The sequence below is a fragment of the Physeter macrocephalus genome, chromosome 3, assembly GCF_002837175.3.
Source record: "Physeter macrocephalus isolate SW-GA chromosome 3, ASM283717v5, whole genome shotgun sequence".
In the NCBI taxonomy this organism is placed as follows: Eukaryota; Metazoa; Chordata; class Mammalia; order Artiodactyla; family Physeteridae; genus Physeter; species Physeter macrocephalus.
This window is the reverse complement of record NC_041216.1, coordinates 29,913,176-29,931,146: the sequence shown is the minus strand read 5'-3', so window position 1 is coordinate 29,931,146 and position 17,971 is coordinate 29,913,176. Positions and strand designations below refer to the sequence as shown.

General features: G+C 56.8%; 1 protein-coding gene and 1 long non-coding RNA gene across 3 annotated transcripts in view; both read left to right on the top strand.

Annotated features, from left to right (window-relative positions):
* The window catches only part of DFFB (DNA fragmentation factor subunit beta), a 43,248-nt gene extending 33,389 nt beyond the window's left edge, over nucleotides 1–9,859 (top strand). The window contains exons 7-8 of one of the 2 annotated variants that reach the window (XM_028487935.2): nucleotides 8,853–8,980; nucleotides 9,390–9,859. In XM_028487935.2, the coding sequence (XP_028343736.1) occupies nucleotides 8,853–8,979 (127 nt within the window). In that variant the 3' untranslated portion in view covers nucleotide 8,980; nucleotides 9,390–9,859. Of the gene's footprint in view, nucleotides 1–2,733; nucleotides 3,252–8,852; nucleotides 8,981–9,389 lie in introns of those variants that run through there. The other variant, XM_028487934.2, reaches the window with a different exon arrangement.
* A 20-nt stretch (nucleotides 9,860–9,879) lies between these two features.
* On the top strand, nucleotides 9,880–11,640 carry LOC114485963 (uncharacterized). The gene is made up of 3 exons (XR_003679211.1): nucleotides 9,880–9,968; nucleotides 10,940–11,021; nucleotides 11,547–11,640. It is a non-coding gene; the product is annotated as an uncharacterized lncRNA (long non-coding RNA).
* The last annotated feature ends 6,331 nt before the right edge of the window (nucleotides 11,641–17,971 follow it).

The following is a 17,971-nucleotide window of genomic DNA, read 5'->3' as shown; positions in this document are numbered from 1 at the left end:
TTCACCAGAATCAGCCAGGAATGGCCTCCCGATGCCTTCTGGCTGCACTGTAACTGTCATCATTATCCATTCGTTTCAGTCATCAAACATTTATAGAGCTCTGTGTGTGTACTGCACTCCATCACTGTAAGAAATATTGCAGCCACATCGCACAACTCGGCTGACAGCTGGAAGGGGGGCTCCCTCAAAGGAGGGGCTTGGGATCTGGGGGACCCACAGATGTTTACTCGAAGCCAGTGGAGAAATAGTGCCAGGCAGTTGAACTTTGGGAACTGCCGTAGTCCCCGTTTGCCCTGAAAACACAAGGAACACACTCTGCCTGGGTATTATGGGAACCCCAATCAGAATGGAACGTTCAGGACATCATCCTGGCATAGAAGCTCCGAGTGGTTGGCGGTGTTGGGACAAAGCTACTCCCTGGGTGGAGACGTCACAGTGATCGTGTCCTTTGAATGAAAACCCAGGGATTTGCAGAGCCTGGAAAAGGCTAAATTTCCAGCGAGATGGAGAAAATGCCATTTTGTGAGGACCTTTGGGCTGGCAGCAAGAAAGACCCAAAGAAGAAAAGCTCTATTCTGAGAGCTCCTGGGCCCCGGGCTGCTGGAAATTGGCTTGTGAGCCTATTAACGTGGAGCGAGGCTCTGACCGTGGAGCGAAGGTGTAAATTAGTCTCTCGCAGCAGATTGACTTCCGCCTTCACTCACCAGCGCTAGCGTCTTCCCTGGCCCTCTCGGCTCCTTTGGCTAAAAGTCCGTGACACGTTCTGGACGGCCGCCAAAGACGTGTATTTGCCCGTAAATGTGGCATCGTCAGCTCGGTGCTTTCTCCCTCTGAGGCCGTGTGGCGGCCCGCGGGCTGAGCCTGGGGACAGTACCCTCCTCAGGCTCTGAGTCCTGGGCATCGCGGGCATCCGAGCGCAAGCATCACAGGACCCTGCCGCCCCCATGGGGGGAAGGCCACCCGGGAGAGACGGACGTCATCGTTGCATGCAGAGTCAATCAGCGCTGGGAACAATTGACCTCGAGTCTAGGTCTATCCCTCCCGGGGCCTTGCGGGGCTAATCACCAGATCCCAGATCCACTGAGTTTCACCTGGGCTACAGAGACGTTTCGAGGTGCTGCCCTCCTCCCCCGCTGTCGGGAAAGGTGATGAAGGCCCTGGGGGGGGGGGGCGCAGCAAGGCGGTGGGAGGGCTGACGTGGCAGACGGGAAGCAGGGGAAGAATGCAGTGCCCGCCCGCCCGCCCGCCTGGGAGATCACAATGCGCTCAGCCTGCCTTCCAGACAGGGCGGTGGGAGGGCTCACGTGGCAGACGGGAAGCAGGGGAAGAATGCAGTGCCCGCCCGCCTGGGAGATCACAATGCGCTCAGCCTGCCTTCCAGACACCTTTCAACCACCTGAAAGACTTGAAAGCCATGAATATGCAGTTTTGCTCTCAGAGATGTGGGACAGGGAGATTTTGCACCAGCAGCATTTGCTTGGAAACAAGGCAAGGTCGGTGGACCCCCCTGTCTGTTTCCCTGTCCCATGTGGCAGGCGGCTGGCTCAGAGAGGGAGAAAGGTACTCGATAGGGGAGGTGGTTAATTCACAAAAACAAAACCTGCGGGAGTCCACAGGTGAGCCGGGGTCCCAAGGGATGCTGGAAGGGCCCCTACCCCACATCGGTGAGTGGGGTCTGCCCTGATCTGCCGGCACAAGGGGCAGAATGACAAAACGGCCGGCCTCTGCCCGCGGTGGCTGGCTTCTCTGCCCGCAGGAATCCCCGTGTCCTTGAAGGGCACCTGCCTCCTTGCACCCCCACGCTGGCATCCCCGTCGTGCTGCTTCCTAAGAATGCGAATAGATTCAGGTCAGTGCGTTCTGAGGCAGCTAAATGCTGGATAAATGTCACCGTACGCAGATTTAAGTGGCACAGCCAGGGTTACCTGTGGTCCCTTCCCAGCAGCTAACAGATGTGAGCTAACGTCGTGGATGTAACCTTGCTCTCAGGGGGTGCCTCGCCGAGGCTGTCTGGCTGCCTGGTTGTCTGTGGCCTCACCTGTCTCGCTCAGGTGTGGGCTCCCCTCCTGCCTTGCTCCAGGCTTCTTTTCAGTCTGGGCGCAAAACGGGAAGCAGAACCTGCTTTGTTATCTGGTCTCCACACACATCTCTCAGTTTGTGGGGTGTCGGCTCGTGGGCAGGGAGTGGCTCACAAGGTGTGTGCCTTACTGAGGCTTTCGTGACCAAGCCATCTGGAAATCTTGGACAGTTTCAAGCTAATTCAGTTGGCATGAGCTTAGAGGTGAAAAGGTGGGGGTGATCTTTTCCATTGGATTTGCCAGTCCCAGGATCTCTGACTTCAGTATTCTGGAAGACAGATGTATACCAGAGCAGGCGTTGGGGACAGATACTCATCCTCTCCCTCTCTCTTACACACACACACACACACACACACACACACACACACACACAGTATTCTGGAAGACAGATGTATACCAGAGCAGGCGTTGGGGACAGATACTCATCCTCTCCCTCTCTCTTACACACACACACACACACACACACACACACACACACACACACCACACAGCAGCACATCCTAGAGAGTTCAGACCAACTGCAAAGTTAAAGGACACAAGACCTCATTCAGTTGCAAGCTGGGGATCCCCAGGACCACCCTCAGAGTTACTCATTCTCTGGAAGGACTCACAGATCTCACGATTGCTGTTATCCTCATGATTACGGTTTCTTGCAGGGAAAGGATGCAGATCAAGATCAACCAAAGGAGGAGACGCCCAGGCAGGGTCCCGGGAAAGCACCCAAAGCGGAGTCCCCACCCCGTGGAGTCGGGACACCTCACCGTCTCCGTGCTGACGTGTGTGATGACACACGTGGACGACATCCAGCCAGGGAGGCTCTCCTGAGCCTCAGTGTCCCGTGCCTCCATGACAGAGGCATGATTGATGATCGATCAATTGATTATTGATTGATGATTGATTTCCCGCATCATTGGTCTCAGTCTCCGCTGATACCCGTGGCGGCCCCTAAATCACGAGGTTGGTCCTTCTGGCCTAGCCAGCCCCACCTTGAGCCTTCCAGGGGAGGCTGTCCCCTACCCTACATCACATTATTGGCCCATTCAGTGTGACCAGAGGCCCCCAGGAAAGCAAAGACACTCCTATCAGGCTGGACATCTTAGGGGTGACTGCCCGGAAGTGGGAAACAAAGGCCAGATTAAATTCCCTAACACACACAGGCAGGGGGGGAATGAAATAAAATGGCTGGTTGGAAATTTCTTATCTCTTTTTTCCCCGATTTCTGTTGAATTCGCTGGAACCAATGCCTATTGTATGTACCTGATTACAAAGGAAAGGGTTTTATAGTACATTTTTCCTGTCAGGAAAAGAAGAGGCACCCTGCCCTTTTCTCAGTGTGAGAGAAATGTTTTTATGAAGAATTTTTTAATTTACTAATTTTTTTTTTGATGCTGTTGCTTCGAGGATGCGATCTTCCAGCACAGAGGCATGCAGATAACGATGTTGTAATATTGTGCTGCTCCGGAGGGTGGCTGGCGATGGCCCAGGGGTCGAGGTACTGTGGTGACTTGTAAGACAACCCCCGTCATCTCGCCGTGACCACAAAAATGGGACCCCAGGCCGCCTAGCACATCCTTGTCCCTCCCCAAGACCACGGGGACCGAAGCGAGGCTCCTCTCTCCGGCCCGACCCAGAATGACCCCAGCTGCTCTTCCAGACCAGAGGCCAGCCTTCCCTGACTGACGAGAAGTGAATTATCCGTATCCCCAAAGAGACGTTGTTGTCTGCTGTTCATTTTCTGCCTGGAGTTTTAAAAAATAATGTATTTTAAGGTCAGTAAAGTTTTGATGGTTCCATGCACGGTGCCACCTGAGTCAGTGGTTACATCATGCATCACGCATGGGGCAGAGCGCTGTGTCCAAACGGTGATCTTTTCCACTTGAGATTCTCAGCGATTGCTTTTTAAGCTTTGCTGCCAGGATGCTTAGCGTCAGGTACCGCTGACTCTTGGAAACAGCAGTGCTGCAGCTCAGGCCCTGTGGTCCAGACCGGGAACGCCCACCTACCTCCCAAGCCTTCCTGCTTGGGCGGCTTTTATGCTGCAGACGCTGAACCGTGGGGTCGGCGTGAAGAGCCCTGCTGAGACTGGGGCTGGGGCTGGGGCTAGAGGTGCTGAGCGGAGCTGGGGGCCGAGCGGACGCCGAGGTCTGGCCCTGGATCCTGGGGGGGTCTTGTGAGGATGGCAGAGATGCAGAACGTGCAGGCATCAGGAGGGGCCTGGTGCCCCAGCTCTGCAGACTCGGTCCCCCCAGATTCTGACCTGCATGAGAGCCTTACCCTTGCAGAGCATATGTGTCCACATGGAAAGGCAGCTGACACCGGGAGGGGACGTGCCAGGAAAGGAGCGGGGTCCCTAGCAGGTCCCCCGAAACCACCGGGTGAATAACCAGGTCGTGGTGACGTTGGGGGTGTTCCGGCGTCTGAGCCCCATGCTGATGGGACAGGCCTGGTGAGGCTCCCACGTGTTTCGAGCGCCTCCGTGGGTGCCTGGCCGGCTCTAAGCCTCTTCCGTGGATTACCTTCCCCTCTTCTGACACCACCACGAGATAGCTTCTCACTTGGCCCCATTTACACCTGGAAACTGAGGCCTGGAGACGGGGCGTGACTTGCCCAAGACCACAGAGCAAGGAGGTGGTGGGTCAGGATCTGGACCCGGATACCCCCAGTTCACCACCACCTGGGGCTCTGCAGGGGAGGGGCCCCGCCCCCGGGGAGGGGCTGGGTGCTGAGCACAAGGTGGAGCAGGGAGGGCCGCTGGAAGCTGCCCGGGGCCTCCTCACCCACCAGGTCTGGTGTCTTGGGTCCCCGACACCAGGGGGCAGGATGACACAGGGAACGGAGGCGGTAGCTCCCAGCTGGTCCTGCTCTCCGGAGGGTGGAGGGCACAGGCGGGCAGGTGGGGCAAAGTGGCTCTTTTTCTGACGACCTTCAGAACCCTCTGGTGGGCCAGGAGCAGAGCCATCAGCCGCTACTGCTGCAGAAAATGTGCATTTTCGGCCTCTCAGGCTCCCAACACCTTGGCACGTGCCAGGGAGTGAAATCTGAAATCAGTGAATTAAAAATGAATTAAGGAGAAGTGGAAGCTGCTTTCAGCACGGGGCTGTCAGGAGAGGAGCTGGTCTGCCGGGCGGTGCCTGCAAGGACACCCGTGCCACCGCTTTCCCTCTGGTCTGGAGGTGACGTGGATTCCCTTGGGGTCCCCGCAGGTTCTGTGCCAGGTGGGCTTTTCCTGGTGAAGCGGGTGCCATTTTCCTGCTGCCTGGAGTTTTGCCTCTGGCCCAGGGCTGGCTCAGCCCCCCTGTCTCCCCTTTGCTGGTCTTTTTTTCCCTTATACTTTTTAAAATTTGAAGTATAGTTGCTTTACAATGTTGTGTTAGTTTCAGGTGTAGAGCGCAGTGAATCAGTTATACATACAGATATCTATTCTTTTTCAGATTCTTTTCGCATTATAGGTTATCACAGAATATTGGGTAGAGTTCCCTGTGCTATACAGTAGGTCCTTGTCTATCTGTTTTATATCTAGTCGTGTGTGTATGTTCATCCCAAACTCCTAATTTATCCCTCCCCCACATTTCCCCTTTGGTAACCGGAAGTTTGTTTTCTATGTCTGTGAGTCTATTTCTGCTTTGTAAATAAGTTAATTTGTATCTTTTTTTTTAGATTCCACATATAAGTGATATCATAGGATATTTGTTTTTCTCTGTCCCCTTTGCTGGTCTTTTCACACATGTTCACTGCCCAGGGACCTTCCTGTGTGGAGGTGGAAGCTCAGACCCTCCCCTCAGCTCGTCAGTGCAAAAGGTCCCATCTGGTGGGCGAGCTGGGCTCCTTGCCCGTGGCCTTGGCACACTGGGACCCAGGAGGCCCTGTGGAGACTTAGGACTCGGGTGGAGCTTCTTCTGTCCCTCCCTCCCCTGCCCTGAACTCCCCTGGACTTCTAGAAACACCTAGTCTTTGTGGGGTCACCTGGGGATCTGCTGGTCCAGATCCCTCTTTCACAGAGTGGGAAACGGGGGCCAGGGTGACTCAGGCCCTGCCCGAGCCCTGGAGCCCTTCTGGCTCCTGGGGTATGTCTGCCCCGCTGTCTCTCCATGGCGGGCTGTGCTCCCCTCGGGGCATCGGTTCTGGGCACCTGTTTGCTGCTCCAGCTACTGTTTATTCCCTTTTCTCCCCCAGTTTTTCCTTTCTCTCCTTTCATCCCAAACCTTTCTCCTTCCCCTGCTCCTTGGGGGCATATGCATCCAAGCCCCCAGCCCAGCAGGAGGAGGGGTTTCACCGGCCCCATTTGCATTGCAGTGGTGATAGGTTGGGGGACGGGGGTGGGCCAGCGGTTCCCAGAGTGTCCGGGGCTGTGTGCCTCCGAGCCCGCTGGAGAGGCCTGTCTTGACTGGACAGGGACAGCCCCCACAGACGCTCTGCCTCGGGTGTTTTCCGGGCATCCTCCCAGGATGCACTTTGCTGCCTTGATCCCAAGCCTTCAACTAACCCTGGGCCAAGAAACTGCTGGAACTGAACACGTGGATGAACTGTCAGATAATCCAGCAGGTGCTGGCTTCCTCCCACCCAAGCCTGTCGGGGTGCGGTTCTGAGCTGCTGCCGGGTCACGGGACCCGAGAGGGAGACCACTGCCCCGGTGGTGGCAGGAGCCCGTGTGGCTGTCTGCAGAGACTTGGAGAGCTGCCTCGGCCCCTACTCTCCCTGGGCCTGCTGCCAGCATGGGTCCAGGTGCCTGGCTGCCAGTGCGAACCCAGATGCAGCCCGCAGTTCTGTGGCCGGGGAGCGGCCGGGACGTGTCACCGAGCCCCCGATCCAGACCCGGGTCTGGGTGGCCTTCGAGGTTGTCTCGACCAGGCAGCCTGTCTGCAGCTCACCCCCCGCCCCCCACCCCAAGCAGAGCCCTCTCCATCCTGACCAGAAACGCAGCCCAGGGTAACTTTCTGTTTCTTTGGCTCCCACGAGCGCCCTGGGAGGAGAGCCAGTGCTCCAAGTCGGCCAAACTCAGCTGTCTTGACCACCCCCCCACCGGCTCTGGGCCCTGGTTCCCACTGGGCTGAAGAGGGACCCAGGCAGGGAGAGGCGGGGCTGCTCAGCCTTGGAGGCCGATGTGGAGGTCTATGCCGGCCTCTGTAGCGTCGAACTCCTGGTCTCGACCATTGCTCTTCACTCTCCTTGAGGGAGACTTTCTACTCCTTCAGACTCTCCCCGCCGAACCTGCCCTAAACCCTGGCAAATGGATCTCTCCTGCGACCGCGACCCCCGTGACACAATGCTCATGCCTCTACCATTGGACTGTGTCTGGGCCTCCAGTTACCCCAGGTGGTCCCTTCCCTGTGGGAAGTGGCCAGGGGGCCTCAGGGGGCTGAGGAGCAGGACGGCTGTGAAGCGGTCACCTCGACTCTTCGAAGTTTGGTACAATCTCCTCTCTGACCCCAGCCTTACTCACCTGGGTCTGACCTCTGACCTCCAAGCTCCAAGGCCCAGCAGGTGAGCAGTCAGTTTTAAGAAACACGGCGCTTGGCTCCTGGGTGCGGACCACCCAGGGGGTGTGGGTGGCGGCCCGTCAACTGCTCTTCTCGCTGGAATCCTCTAGAAGTGGCTCACGAACCGCCTGCCCTGGTCTGTGGACCCTGCCTGGAACCTCCCACCAAGGATGCCCCAGCAATCCAAGCCCAGCTTCTGCTCTTCAGGCTTCTAAAAGCATTTGGGGACAGTGACAAATGACACTGAGGGAAGGACTGGCCACAAAACTGTGTCAGTGTTGAGGTCTGCAGACAGACACCATGAGGTCATTGTCTGGGGCCTCAACGGGACAGGCTTAGGTTCGAAATCGATTTTGAAATATAGGTTATCCGTGCGTTCACCTAGTACTTACTGAGTGTCTATTATGTGCCTGACGTGATAGGCACATGGGGACACCACTGGCCCCAAATGCCTGCCCTTGTGAAGGTTGGGGCCTAGGGAGATGGAAAAGAAAGAATACATACGCAGCTAAGCGAGCTACGCGGCGCGGGAGACCACGCCTAGGGCGACGGGAGACAAAACGGGATGAGTGGGGGATGTGAGCGCCGGGGAGGCCCTGCCACGTTATCCATGTCAACACAAAGCCATCGACACAACGGAAGCCAGCAGCCTGGGTCCAGTGTGGGCCTGGGGATGACCTCCGTGACCCCTGCAGGGACAGGAGAACCAGCAAAGACTGTGTCTCCTGTGGGTCCCAGAGCTGCCCGGCCACTGAGAGTGGTTCTGACCCATGGTGGCAGCCGTGCTACTGGGGAGAAAGGGAGAAAGGAGGGCAGCCATCCCCAGCCCTGTCCGTCCCGCGGGGCGTACGGTCTGATTCCTGGCCGTGACAAAGAGCCGGCAAGGACACCTGGGCACTGTCACAAGCCTGACTGCAACAGTGCATTCCATGCGTCACCCGGGATGGGCCTCGGTGCCCAGACACGGGGCCACCTGTGATTCTGGATGTTTCTGTGAGGGTGTTTCTGGATGGGATCGACATTTAACTCAGTGACCTCTGAGCGGAGCAGATTGCCTCTATAGTGTGTGGTGGGCCTTGTCTGTTCAGGCGAAGCCCTGAATAGACCCCAAGGCTGACGTCCCCCCAGCAAGAGGGAGCCCTGCAGCAGACGGGCTTTGGAGCCGAAAGTCGGCAGCAGGTCTTCCTGTGTCTCCAGCTGCAGCTTTCGGGCTTGCAGCCTCTGTGATCACGTGAGCCAGTTCCTTGGACTAAATCTCTCTCCATGTTATACACATCTTTTTGGATCTGTTTCTCTAGAACCCTGACGCATACACTAAGGCAGGACGTGCTTGGGTTTTCTGAGACAGAAGAAGAGAGAGATGGTGACGGTCCGAGAAACAGCACCCAGAAAGAGCTGAAGAGCATCCCTCACGGAGTTGGGTGAGGTCTGTGCGGTGAGCCCAAGAACACGACCGAGGGAGGGTGTGTGATGTCACGGTCTCCCGGGGCGACATGTTTCAGTCCTTAGGCCACATTGCTGATGGCTGTGCTGTCAGAGCCTCACCATCCGCAGGAAAACCTCCCTTTAAAGCAGGGGTCCACAACACCCAGGTCGCAGACCCGTGCGGTGGCCTGTTAGGAGCTGGGCCGCACAGCAGGAGGTGAACAGCAAGTGAGCGAAGCTTCATCTGCCGTTCCCCGTCGCTAGCATTACCGCCTGAACCAGCCTCCCCGCGCCCCCTGCCACAGGCCCATAGAAAAAGTGTCTTCCACGGAGACGGTCCCTCGTGCCACAAAAGTTGGGGACCGCTGCTTTAAAGCACCGCATGTAACCGTGCCCTTTCCTCCTGCCAGGGAAGCCTCCAGCCCCCAAGGAGTTGACCCGCCCTCGGCCCCTGCCCGGGCGGCCGGCCATCTCCTTGGTGACTGATGCTGCAGTCACTCTACAGTGGTACCTCGGCCTCCTTGACTCATGAACTCCTCCGGAAAGGGAAAAGCTGAGAGGCTCTCACTGTCGTCTTTCTGAAGCATCCTGTGGTCCTTCCGTCCGTGCTGGGTCCTCTATGCCTCTCTCCCCTCGTCCCCAGCCCGACACCACTTTGCAGTACCCACAGTGGACTCCCCGCCATTCCTGAGGGTTCAGAGCCCTCATCTTTCCCCCCAGCCAGAGGGCTGCATCGTCTGCTGTCGGCTCGCTGCCTCTGTTCCTGCGAGGCTGCCAGCGAGAGGAGGGCTGTGAGATCTGTGGGGTGGGCCTGGCCGTGGAGCGGCCGCCGTGACCTCGGAGGGCCCGGCGGCCAGGTGTGGCGGTGAGATGGCGGTGAGACGCAGTGGCTTTGGGAGAGCGATGGAGGCAGGGGCCCGGCTAGCCCTCCCTAGAGCCCTGGCCGTGGTCCCACTCGGGGACCTGACTCCCCTCCTTCAGCCTGGAAGGTTAGTGGCCTTTCTCCCCCATCCCTTCCAGACCTCACTCTCCCGGCCACCCTCACATTCACAAAAGCCTCAACTCCCATAGGAAACACCCTTTTCCTAAAACGTGAGGGGTCCTCTGTCTTCTTGGCCAGACCTGGACTGGTCTGCATCACGTGCTCTTGGTGGGGCCTGGCTGCCCACGGGGAGGAGACGGCTCGGCACTGTGTCCGGCTTCCCTGCCCCGCCCTCCCGCCAGGCCTGTCACACAACCGGGTGGCTCCAGGTGCATCTCTGTTCCACCAGACGGCCTCTTGGTGAGATTTCCCCACGAAGCATTAGTGGGTGCTTCTGGATGAAACCCTGACACCCCAGGGCACAGGGGACAGACTCAGGTGCCGGGTGCGATGTCCGCCATCCGCCCCTGACATGCCCTTCCCGGGGAGGGACGTCCGTCCACAGGGGGGGCTCCTGGCCTCTCACCCGGCATCCTCTCCTGCCTCTGCAGTGGGTGAACCTTCAGCTGGGTGGCAGCCCATGGCCCCCTTTGCTCACTGGAGGCGGACAAAGCAGGAGGTGTCCTGAGCTGAAGGGTGGGTCCCTCCTCGCCGGCCTCTGCCCGGATCAAGAGAGGCCGCGACCCAGGCCCTCCCGTTGGGGCGCCCCCAGCTCTGCTCTGGGGCAGGGACCCTGCCTGGCTCGGCCATGAAACTCACCCCCAACCTTTCACGACAACGGTGAGATTTTGGTTCTCCACCCGCTGACCCATTTGTCTGATTTCTTATTTGGTTCTGACAACAACAAAAATGTTTGCCATCCGGCTCTAAAAGGGTTGAGTCAGTCACTGACCTTCAACACACCCTGAAAGGAGTCCAGGGTGGAGATCGGGAAGAAGGCGCTCTGTGCTCTGGGGAAACTGGCAGAACAAGCCTTCAGGTAGGTATTTTCAGGAGAAAATCTCGTGAACCCAATTTCTTGCATCTTCTTATACCTAGAAAAGCACTAAACTCATTAACAGAGATGTCTGCTCCTCGAGACCAGCAGCAACCTTCTACCGAGATGTATGCTTGGTTGCAGGTACGCCTTCTCCAAAATCACACATATACTGACCTCCCTGCCCTACCTCTTCAGAGCAGTTCCTCAGAGCTACTGAGAGGCTGTCTCCCAGGCTATAGTCCTCAGTGAGTCCCCAGATAAACCTGAAACTCACAGCTCTCATGGTTTTTTTTTCAGTTGACAGTTCAGGACTTGGGTGGGAAGAAGGGTGACATTATTTGGGTCCCCCAGAGACCTGGACAACAGGTGATTGTACAAATAGCATCTCAAAACCTCTAATGCTCTCTCTTCTACCTGGATGCTTCCCTCATGCTCTGGACCCAGAAAGCTTGAGGTGGGATCCGGAATCTGCCACTTACTAGCCGTGTGGCCTGGGGACACTTCCGAATCCCTGGTCCTCATAGTAAAATGCAGATGAAAATACTTCTCGTCGATAATTTCAGAATCAGATGGGACAGATGATGGATGAGCAAGTTCTCTGCAAACTGCCCAGAACCACAGACAAACCAACCAACTGCATCTAACACATGTTCTTTCCCAATCCAGGAGCCTCGAGACCCCAGCCATGAACCCCACTCAGGGACCGTGTGAGAAAGGAATAGGGGTCCTGATTGTGGCCAAAACCCTTCCTTTGACTCCTTCCAGCCCTTCTATGTTTTTGTTTTTTTAAAATAAATTTATTTATTTATTTATTTGTTGGATCTTCGTCTCTGTGCGCGGGCTTTCTCCGGTTGCGGCGAGCGGGGGCCGCTCTTCCTCGCGGTGCGCGGGCCTCTCACTGTCGCGGCCTCTCCCGTTGCGGAGCACAGGCTCCAGACGCGCAGGCTCATTAGTTGTGACACACGGGCCCAGCCGCCCCGCGGCACGTGGGATCTTCCCGGACCGGGGCACGAACCCGCGTCCCCCGCATCGGCAGGCGGACTCTCAACCACTGCGCCACCAGGGCAGCCCCCCTTCCATGTTTTTGTTATGCATGTACACGAGGGACATATGATATTAAAAAACTCTAAATAAGTCTGAAAAACTTCTTTTCAAGAATTCTAAAATCAAATGATCAGTGATAAAAAATCACTGTGCTGAGATACAGTTGGCAGCATTTTTCATCCTTTCCTGGTTGTTTATAAAGCAAGGGTACGCCTTGGAGTTGATGAAATGAATAATTTATTGCAGGCAGATTCAGACACATCTGAGTTAAAAGCTTAGCTCTGCAACTAAGCAGCCGTGTGAACTCGACCCTGTTACTTAAGCCCAGTTGCCTTGCCTGATAGTGAGGATAGCATATGGGCTACGACTCTTTGGGGTGCAGCCGATGAGAAACCACCCAAAGTGGCTCCAACGTAAGACGCGATGCGGGTCACGGAGCTGCAAATCCCAGGCTTGGCCTCCGTCCTGGGTTCTCCTCACCTCATGTTGGACGTGGGGATAGGACGACAGCTCAGAGGCCCTCTTCCCAGGTTCCAGGCACCTGGGAGCATGCCAGCTCCTGTGCTGACCGGGAGCTGACTGGGTCCCAGTCCCTGTGTGAGCCGGGGGGTGGCTGGAGCTGATTGGTCAGGCCTGAGTTACGTGCCCCTCTGGAGCTGGGATGCCCCAGAGCACCCCAGATGTGAAAGGAGATGGGGGTCCCCAGGGCAAGGGACCGTGTTCTGGTGCCCAAACACCAGACTCCTCTGCACCTGCTTCTACGCGGACGAGGCACCCACCACGCTTGCACAGGGACTGGCGCACGTCAGGGGTTCCACAGACTCAGTTCTCTTTTCCCTCCTTCTCTCCCATCCAGTCATCTGCTCTCTGAGGCTGACTGGGGCTGGGTCGGAGGGTGCAAAGGGGAACTGGGGGTGCCAGCATTCTGAAGGAGGCCCCCTGCCAAGCCCGACAGAGCTCCAGAGGAGGCCTTCTTTGTGCGGGGCTCCCCGTGAAGGGCGCACAGATCACATCGTGTCTCTGCCTGGGAGTGGGGAGTGAGCGCTTCACCAGCTTTTTCGGAATAAGCACATGTGTTTCCTCCCGGGGCAGGGGAGGGGGCCGGGGGAAGGACGGATGAAAGACAGACTCCGGGGGCACCTCACTGACACTCATGCAGCAGATTTCCTGCGAAATTCTTGAACTAATTCCAGGTGGAATTCTCATCCAAAATCACCTGCTGCAAACAGCCCAGCCTGCTGGAGCGATGTCAGATCGTGGCCAGACCGCTGAGGCTGAGAGCACCTCCCCCCGCCCCAAAGGGCTGTTAATAGGGTCCGGGGCTTATTTCCAGGATCACGACCCCTGGGACTTGCCAGAGAAGAGCCAGAGGGCTGTTCGGAGTGGCTGGCACAGAAGATGGGGTGCCCACAGGATCCTTATCCTCCCAGCAAGATGCCCCTGATCCCTCCCTCCTGCCTCTGGAGCCCCGTCAGTCGATTCACCAGCTACAAAGGGCTCGCCCTCTCCTGCGCTATTTGTGGCTTCGCTGCTCACATGGGTCTCCTACTCGGCCCAGAGGAAGCCTTTGTGTGCCAGGAAGGCCAGCAGCGGAGGCCGGTTCCTCCTGCCATTGAGTCCCAGCCCACGGATATCAGCAGCTTTTGCAGGGACAATCTTTTTCTTTTTCCAAATAGGGCATAAAAATCACCTGCATCGCGACACCCCTTCTGAACCATGGCAGCGGATGGCGAAGCTCTGGAAGTGGGTGTGGGTGGGGAGCGGGGGGACAGGGCTTATCCCGATGACCCCCCCGCCAATTCTCTTCAGCCACTTTACCTTGTGATCAAGGCGAGTGATGGTAAGGTGACCAGCTGGACACCAGGAAGCAGAGGAGAGGTGACCTCCGGGGACTGTGTCTGCTTAAATTCCAGGGATGTTTTGACCAAAAGACAGAACTATTGGAGAAAGATTCAAACACGAGCCGCCTTCCGTGTACTGAAATGGGCTGCTTCCAGCGCCCTGCCCCTGGGGCGCCCGGGAGAAGGCCATAAAGACTTCCTGCTGTCCAGTCCCAGGGGCACTTTTGACCACCTAGGAACGGCATCCCCGTCCCCTCCCCTTCCAGAAATTGCTCTGGGTTCTTCCCAGCCTGTGGCCCGGGGCTGAAGAGGTTTCTGGGCCCTCACCCCTTGAGTGCAGACAAGCTCCGTGAACTCTGCACTTCTGAGGGTGACGTGGACCTGCGTGCCACGCTCACTTGCCGCCCACCCCCAGGTGTTCACTGCCTGGCACTTCCTCCTGCCCGTTTCTGCAGGTTTGGGAGTGACGAGGGGCAGGGATGCTACAAGGACCTTGGAGACAGCGACAAGCCCTGGCCTCTCCTTTAGGGAGGGACGCAGCCAAACGACGACAGAACGGCTTCTTAAAACCGCCTCCATCAGGTTTTCACAATATAGAGGTCAAGGCCTCTGGGGGAGAGGCGCTGGGCTGGAATGGGGCCCCAGGGAACTTTCTAGGGTGATGCAAATCCTACTGCAACCCCTCTATGGGGCGATGATTGCATGCATGCGTATAATTGCCAAAACTCTTGGAAATGAGCGCTTCAGAACTGTGCATTTTTGGGGGTATGTAAATCATATATCTGTTAAAAAATTTTCCAAGCACCAGCTAGCAGTTCTTTCTGTTTTTTTGTTTTTGTTTTTTTCCTCACGTGTAAAATGGGGATTGTTGTGACAACTAAACGAGATATCCATGCAAGGCTCTGGGTAGAGGGCCGGCCCAGGACATGGTAACTGGGTAATAAAGGCTAGCGGTCTGCATTATTACCACTTGTTTTTCCTTATTCCCAATGATTGGTCTAGATCCTTCCGCCGAAGTGAAATGCATTCTGTCTTTGGTGGAGATGGAGAATGTCCGTGTTTCCTGAGGCTTCATGAGCTCACCTCCCGCCCGACTCATGCAGACCACGCTGGGTCAATGCAGTGATTGTGTGATCACTGCATGCACAGGGGTTTACCTGTCACCACCTACCTGCCTGCAGTGGTACATTTCATGAGTGCAGGGGGCAAGTCTACGTTGCTCATCACTGAATGCTCAGTATACAGCACAGTCCTGGGCACAGGGAACCCTTTAGGAACATTTGTGGAGTGATTTAAGGATAATGAGGTGATGGTGATTTTAATGACACCTATAGTAGTTGTAACTTTTAGAACCTCTTCATTGTAAAATAAAGCACATGCATGGAAAACCATAGAGAAGTGTTGCGTTCACTGGATTATTATAACGCAGACGCCCTTGACACACCACCCACATCAAGAAATGGAACTTGGGGGAATTCCCTGGTGGTCCAGTGGTTAGGAGTCGGTGCTTTCACTGCCGTGGCCTGGGTTCAGTCCCTGGTCGGGGAATGAAGATTCCAGAAGCCGTGCGGTGCAACCAAAAAAAAAAAAGAAAGAAAATTTGTGAGACCATGAGACAGAGGAAACTATGAGAGAATAAAAAACCATAACAATCATGTGCTCAATTTCCAGGGCAGTCCTGATTTTTAAAAAAAAAAAAAGAAAAAAAAAGAAAAAAAGAAATAGCACTTGATTTTGACTTACCCGTTAGGTTAAACCTGATGTATATCTGAGTCTCTTTCAACGGGCAGGTCCCACATGTATCCCTTCTTTCCCCTACACTTTATCTGCTGACGTCCCTGGGCCATTGGATGGTGGAGGTGCCTGCACTCTGGGTTTGCTGATTGCATCCTCATGGTGCTGTGTATCGTGTTCCTCTGTCCTCGGGACTTGCTGGCAGGAGGCAGCTGAAACCAGAGGCTCAATCCGACTCTGGTTTGGTCCCCTTGGCAAGGCAGCACGTAATGTCTGGTTTCGCTCTTTGTAGATGTTATCCGCTGTCGTGGGGTAGCTTGTGCCTCTCCCCAAACACATGTTCAAGTTCAAACCCTGGTACCTGTGACTGTGGCCTTATTTGGAAAGAGGGCCTTTACAGATGTCATCAGGTTAAGATGCGGTCATCCTGGATAAAGGTGGGTTCTTGTCCAATGACTGGTGCCCTTAAAAGGAGAGGAAATTTGGACACAGATGCACAGACAGGAGAACGCCTTGTGAAGACACAGACGCACACACACAGGGGACAAGGCCACGTGGCCATGGAGGCAGAGACCAGGGTGGTGCGTCTATAAGCCAAGGAACGCCAAGGATGACCCACACCCAACTGGGAGCTGGGAGGGAGCCTCCATCAGGAAGCAGCCCTGCCCACACCTGGATCTGGGCTTCGGGGCTCCGGAGCCGGGGAGCTGCTGCTCTTCTCAGGGTCGGGGCAGAATCCAGGTCGTCAGTCAGATGCGTGATGCCGGTCCCTTTTCTGCCACTGAGGACAGGCTGGGGACCCGGCACGGGCCAGCCAGCCTCTCCGCGGCTCATGTCCTTATCAGCAACAGCCGGGCAGAGCTCACACGGCCTCCTGTGGCTGTGTGAGGAGAAAATGAACTGACGGCCCCGAGGCCTCGGGAATGTGTCTGGCGGGTAGGGAGTGCTCGCCAACACAGGCAAGTGGGTCCCCCGGTGGTGGGGGTGGCAGCATGCCCAGGCCACACGGGTCCCAGCCTGGATTCAGGCCCTGGCACTGGGCGCTGGCCCCGCTCCCTGGACCACTGATCTTGCCGTATCTTCTCAAGATCACACACCTGGAGATGGCGCAGGACCCCAGAGTCACACCAGGTGGACCCCCCGGGGCCTCAGTCTCCCAGTGACAGGCCAGGAACCCTTCCATGTCACACAGTGTGGGTAGGTGGGCGGGCTTGGCTGGAAGAATGAGAAACCGACACAGGCCCAGAGCTGTCAGAGAGGGTGTGCCAGGCCTGGTCTCTGTCCCAGGGGAGGGACGGCACCGCTGGGCACCCAGCTTTTTATTGAGCAGGAGAGGGATCAGCTTTGTCCATGTCTGGAAATGCCAGCCGCCCAGCACTTGGGGCCCCCGGGCCCAGTTGTGGGAAGCGGGTTTGGGAGCCGCTTGCCGGCCGAAGGGCGTGCCCTGTCCCGGCTGTCCTGCGGTCCTACAGGCAGGTCATGTGGGGACAGGCCTGCTCATTGCACCACATGCTTCCCTGGTGATGGACGGATGGATTATGTAAGACACTTGCAGAGCCGGAGAGATTAAGAAAAAGTTTGAAATCATTACAGACACGCTGACAGCTGCTGGCTGAGCCTACAGACGGTTTCCCGATTATGTCCTTTTCGAAGTTCGCTGTCCTGAAGGTTTTGCTGGAGAGACTTGATCTCAGGGCAGCTTCGAGGAGCCAGACGGGACGGGCCGCTCCTGCCCCGCCCCCGGACCCCATCCCCCTCCGTCTGTGCGTTCTGCATCCCACTGTCTGGCAGGGGCCCTCAGCTTGCCTGCACCCACCCCCGGGGGCGATTTCTTAAGCAGCGCCTCTGTGCCTGGCGCTGCCCTATCACTGTGGGCAAAGGGGATGACAGGTAACGTCTCCCAGCTCTCAGCAGCCCGCGAGGAGGGAATTTACTGCCCTTGGGAGGAAGGGGCCTCTCTTTAGAGAGACGTCTCCATTCGTCTTGTTCTGACTGCTGGTGGTCTTTTGAGCAAGCCCCCCGGGGGCAGCTGCCTGCGCCTCCACGCAGAGGTTCTGCTGGACCTCTAAGTCTGCAGCCCCAAACAGGCTCAGGCCCTGCGTTCCTTCCCCAGCCCCGCCATGACGGTGCCCTTACCTTGGCCGATGGTCCTCTGTCCTCTGGCCGCCCAGGCTACAACAGCCGAGTCGCCAGCAACTCCCATTCCCTCGTGGCTCCTCAGGGAATCGGCCTCTCAATCGGCGTCTGTTTGTCTCCTAAACGGTCGCTGTCTCTGCTTCCTCCCAGCAGCCTCCCGTGGACTCCTGAATTACAGTGAGCTGTGGACATGCCTGTGTCCAAGCAGATGAAAAAGGCCCTTCCCGGATGGGACCACCTGGACCAGCTGGTAACCAGGTGCTGCCTACACAGAAGACGCTTTGTTCCCACGGAGCCCCGCTCGCTCTCCTCCGGGAAGCCCTCCAGCCCTCAGGA